General features: G+C 42.3%; 1 protein-coding gene across 2 annotated transcripts in view; it reads right to left on the bottom strand.

Annotated features, from left to right (window-relative positions):
* Positions 1 to 428: 428 nt before the first annotated feature.
* The window catches only part of lrrc24 (leucine rich repeat containing 24), a 22,854-nt gene continuing 17,895 nt past the window's right edge, over positions 429 to 5,387 (bottom strand). For both annotated transcript variants that reach the window (XM_014004494.1, XM_014004495.1), the window contains exons 3-5: positions 4,556 to 4,834; positions 4,121 to 4,289; positions 429 to 2,154 (exon numbers count right to left, since the gene is read on the bottom strand). In XM_014004494.1, coding sequence (XP_013859948.1) covers positions 908 to 2,154; positions 4,121 to 4,289; positions 4,556 to 4,834 — 1,695 coding nt within the window. In that variant the 3' untranslated portion in view covers positions 429 to 907. The remainder of the gene's footprint in view (positions 2,155 to 4,120; positions 4,290 to 4,555; positions 4,835 to 5,387) is intronic.

Below are 5,387 nucleotides of genomic sequence, written 5' to 3'. Positions count from 1 at the left end.
TGCGTGCGTGCGTGTGTGTGTGTGTGTGTGTGTGTGTGTGCGTGTATAATTGTTGGTGTCCTAATTCTGCTGATACATCAGTTCGTCTGGGTTTGAGTAAACCTTCAACTGACTAAACTTGCTGATCAGGCAAACTGTTAACAGTTGACAGAGCATCACCTAAAATTTAGCAGACTATTCCTTTAAGAGCCTTTTTAAATTGTCAACACTAAACACGTCCTTGTTCCAAAATACTGTAACATAGAAACTGGACGTGTTAACGAAAATTTAAAATGTCATTGCTACTGAACATTAAAAAATGTGCCACGTCCAGACTGAACCAACCCACCCACTCACATGTATGCAGATGATGATGCAGTTTCAATAAGACAATTGCTGTAATTCTTCTGGGATCTGGAACAAGGTTCATTAATCTGCTCTACTTCACGTAGAAAATTAACTGCCYTTCATTTACAGAGGATACAGACCAAACACACAAAACAAAACTTAGACATTTTGTAGAAAAATTGATTCATTTTACACGTACGTTACAACCACACACTGCACAGTTTTGCAGACCTCTTTTGTAAGGATTTAGTTGAACTTTTAGACCAGTTCTGGTGAGGTCAGCCACTTGTAATTATCTTTAAAGGGTTTATTTGGAAACTGAAAAGTATGGTTCATTAGTTCTTTTCTCCATAATTACCACTGTCCATTCCCCTGACCCATTTTAATGTCACATAATCAGTTAGAAGAGGATCTCTGGGAGGCTGCATCTCCCCCAACAATCACGAACTGACTCCCCCTCCTCTGTTGAAAGCCAGATAATAATCTGGTGCATGAAATAATTGCTGCAAGATCATTTCTAGGGTCTTGATWTAAATCCATCAACCTTTTTTGTTTCACATGAGAGCACGGGCTAGATACTTCAGCAGTGGATCTCATAGGCAACTTGTGATCCAAACAGGAGACTCTGACTCAGAAAGAGCTCCTCTGGATCTGTAGTCAGGGGACCCTCTCCACCTTCTGCTGGGTTTCTGCGAAGCCCCATTCCCCCTGATCTTGTCAGTGTCTGAACCATTTCATGCTCCAGAAGCGCTTCCTTCATGCCCTTCTGTTGGACAAACCCACTTATCATGGGACACCTGGATGAATTGGAGCCCATGACGGGTTTGGTTCTGTTGAGTACGTACATTTCATGGCCGTGGTCGTCACGGTACTCCTCCAGCTGTGCAAAGGTGGTGGGCCCGTCAGAGTAGTCATTCACATAGAGTATGCTCTCTTCCTTGCTGGTACAGTAGGAGCCGCTGTCCTCTTTTTGATACTGCTGGTGACGAGTGTAGATCATTATCAARAGAAGGACAGCAGTGAGTGCCAGCAAAGAGATTCCAATAGCAATAGCAGTTTGGGTGGCAGGCCCTAGGGCATTAAAGTCCATGCTGTCCTGCTCATACAATGGCTCCTGGCTAATATCTAGGACTTCTGGCTGATAGAAGGAGCTGGATGAAGAAGAAACATAGGAGTGTGTGTTCAATCGAGGCCAGAAATGGGATGAATATGAAGAAGACGACATGTTGACGGCCAARTGAAACGTAACCCTAGCCACACCACCTGGGTTCCAGGCCTCACATTCGTAGCGCCCAGCATGTGCTACAGTCACATTACTGAGGAACAGCATGCCACTGCCCATGTCGGGATCGAAGCTGTCCCTCTCACCGCCTTCCTCAGTCCCACGCACAAGGCCATGGATTCCTCCTGCACCTCCCACCTTGATCTCTCGACTGCTGGGCAGAGCTGTCACCACTCCCCCTGCCGCAGGTCTGAACAGCTCCCCATTGGGGCCCAGCTCTTGGAACAGACCTCGAGGTGATAACTGGGGCTTACCATGGGAGGATTTCTTCCAAGTCACCTGGGGCTGAGGGTATCCCGAGGCCTGGCAGGAGACTCGGAGGCTTTCTCCGAGTCGGACAGTCAGGTGACTGGGCTCGAGTTGCACCACAGGAGGGATGCACACCAGACTGTTRGGGGGCACGTCCACCAGGCTGAGGTGGGAGAGGCGGGGGGGYTCTGCACACATCAGCCGGCGCTGTTCTGCCGAACTCAGCAGACGCTGTCCGTCTTCGCTGATCCAGGTTCTCAGCCAACCAAGAGCACAATCACAGCGCCAAGGGTTCTCTAAAACAAAGGAATGGGGGCAGATGGTGAGCATGGGTTTTACCAGGAGTAGTTTTAAAGTAAATAATACAACTTTTACAGGAGACAGAAATGATGTCCCATTTTTACAAGCTGACATAAGATCCTGAAGTCATAATTAAATTTCTGTCATGCTTTGGTCTACAACAATAGGATTATAGTTGGAAGGCTTCTTATATAACCCCTGGCCTTCATTGTGGATTCATTCCTCATTATCACTCGCTGACTTGAAAAGCAGGAGATCAAGTAATTGCTTGTGCCTGTGTTCATTTATCTGTTAGCAAAATATATCATGAACTAACTGCTCCTGTTTAGTGTTCTTTCAGCTGCTCCCTTCTTCAGGGTTCACCATAACGTGAAGTGTCGTGAAGTTTTGGCAGATGCTCCTCCTGATGCAACCAGATGCTTTCAAGCCACCCCCCACCTGTCATTGAAGTGTAGTAGTTTAGTGGCTACCACAGCCTGTGTGTGAAGCAGGGGGCTGCCATCTAGGGTGTTCAGGTGGTGAAGATGGTGGGGCTTAAGGGCTTTGCTCAAGGGCCCAGGGTGGGGCAATTGAGTGTGGCAGCAGATGTGGACGCTTAATTTCTCTCACCCAAATTTGGATGTAACAATCAGGAGATTTAAACTGGTGACATTTCCAATCACAGGCTCAACTTCTTAGACCTCTGTGCCAACACTTGCACAATTAACTGCTCAGTGGATTTTAATAAAAATTGTACTCTTTAATAAGTGTGTGTTAACAATGAAATAACTTTTAGAGTCAGCTTATAGCCATATCTATTCCAACTTTGCAAACACAAAGATGGCTATAACTTGGGCAATTTGATAGATAATGAGCAAAACATCATCTGTATTATTAGCTGAGAGTAATATATATGTATAGTTTTTGTTGTGTTGGCTTAGATTAATGTTGCATTCTTAAAGACAGTCTGACAAATAAAACACCCGTTAAATAAAAAAAGAAAAATGACTTTCCCGGCAGTACTGTTAATTATAAGCTTTTTTATTAGAATTTTTTGTGTGTGTAAGTTTAGGAGATGGTCWCGTTATCCAGCATAATGTACTAGATGCTGGACTATGTTTTCTCTATGCCATGATAAATTTATATTATTATTTATTATTTATTTTATTATATTATATTTAATTTCCCTTTAGGATATAAATAAAGTAAATAAAGTATTTTTATTAACTGAAACACACGTTTCTTTTAATGTGCCACAGCCTTATCTACAAGTGAACATGGTCTTATTGACTACATTGCCAAGCCCATTGCAGAACATCAAGAACCAAGAGTATGTTCGGCCTCAACTAATACTGTATGTTGTCTGACCATGTTGGAAATCAAAGAGGTCCTTCTGAATACCACTCACTCTGGTACAAGGAAACTGCAGCTGGCACATGAATAGAGAAAGAAAGATCAAGCCCTGCAAGAAGCAAGGAGTGATTCAGTCGCAGACCTTGTGTCACTTGTGCACAGATGGCCAATTACTGTAAGAAATGTGTGTGAATGTCAGGTTGTACGTTGGAGAAAGTTACAGAAATAGTTAGTCTGACTTAAAAAAGGTAGGAGAAGAAGGGTTACTAAAGATAATTGGAGGGTACTTCCCTCTCTCTTAAAGAAGCCTCTTTAATGCAATATTTTACCTTTTAAAAGGGGCATCTCTGAGTACCATTATTACCTTTTAATGTGTAAAATACAATATTAACACTTCATTTTCTTTAACGCAAGTGAATCCATTGGGGTTAATTCACCCACGGGGGTAAATATCAGTAGTTTCTCAGTGCAGTATTAAGGTGGTGTCAATTTTCAGAGAACAGTCTTGAAAAAAACTATCAAGGCAGTTTGAATTCAAAGACTCAGGCTGTTTTAGAGGACCACAAGAACAAGATAATTTTGTTCTGAAAAAAAATAAAAATAAGAGCATGATATATCAATTTTCTCAACCTGTGATACGAAGCACCTGCAGGCTGACGAGTGGTTTGAGGAATGAGGCTCCCAGGGTGCGAAGGTGATTCCTGCTTAGGTCCAGCAGGGCCAGAGACGACAAGCCAGACAGAGCATGCTCTGCGAGCACCTCTATGCTGTTCTCCTGCAGGTGAAGTTCCTGCAGTCGCTGCAGATACAATAAAGACATAAAGAAGATAAACAAGGACAAATTAAAGAGCTGTCAAATGCAGACAGGTGAATAACTCGCTCCAAACTCTGTTACAGTGTGATAAGGATCAGAATGACATGCTGTCAAAACCTAAATTTACTGTTTGTTTGTAAATGTCATTCTGCTTTATTTATATAGTGTAAATACATTTTATGTTTAGTTGGAGTTCTCGAATCATATTGTCCATCTGCATCACTTTTTTTTTCTTAGCTCACACGACAAACCTGCAGTCCCCTGAAGGTGTGATCCTGGATGCGAGTGATTTGGTTGCCAGCGAGGTAGAGGATACGAAGGTGCTCCAGACCCCGAAACATGTCAGGGGTCACCAGGTGGATGAGGTTGCCATTGAGGGCCAGCTCCAGCAGCTGGCCCTGATCGAGGAAGGCCCCAGGCTCCAAGGCTGAGATGCTGTTGTTCTGGAGGTACAAGTAATGGAGGCTTCTCAGGCGACTCAGGTCCTTAAGACGTATCTGCATTATGGCATTGTCCTGGAGGAAGATCGTCTTTGTGGGAGACAGGGTGAACAAAATGAGCAGAGTGATCAAAGAAAAGAGGATGGTAGCTGTTTCTGTGTTTTCAGCTGGCTGTGGTGCCATCTTCAATGAGATTGACTCCAAATGGTAGGTAATCATTTGTAGATGTACATGCAATGAATCATTTCTGAGAGTTTAAAAAATAACATCCTGTGATTTATGAGATACTTTGCTAATAAACAGAGTTGACTCCAATAGTTATTGTCATAGTTTTGATCAAAGATCTCACTCATTCTGTACAAGCTATAAGTATGAGTTGAGGATCAGAGGTGTCAAGTAACTAAGTGCAAACACTTTGTTACTTTACTTAATTAGAATTTTTGGTTATTTATACTTTAGTGGAGTAATTATTTTTCAGCCTGCTTTTTACTTCTACTCCTTACATTTTCACACAGTTATCTGTAATTTCTACTCCTTACATTTTTTTAAAAAGGGCAAAAAGTATAAAGTTGTTAGTTTTAGTTCATTTTTGCTTGTTTTAATTCACATTGTTATTAAAAGAAATACTGTAAAGATAAACTGT

The sequence above is a fragment of the Austrofundulus limnaeus genome, unplaced genomic scaffold (assembly GCF_001266775.1).
Source record: "Austrofundulus limnaeus strain Quisiro unplaced genomic scaffold, Austrofundulus_limnaeus-1.0 Scaffold24, whole genome shotgun sequence".
Classification (NCBI taxonomy): domain Eukaryota; kingdom Metazoa; phylum Chordata; class Actinopteri; order Cyprinodontiformes; family Rivulidae; genus Austrofundulus; species Austrofundulus limnaeus.
The sequence above is the reverse complement of the archived record's forward strand: the minus strand, read 5'-3'. Positions and strand labels throughout refer to the sequence as shown.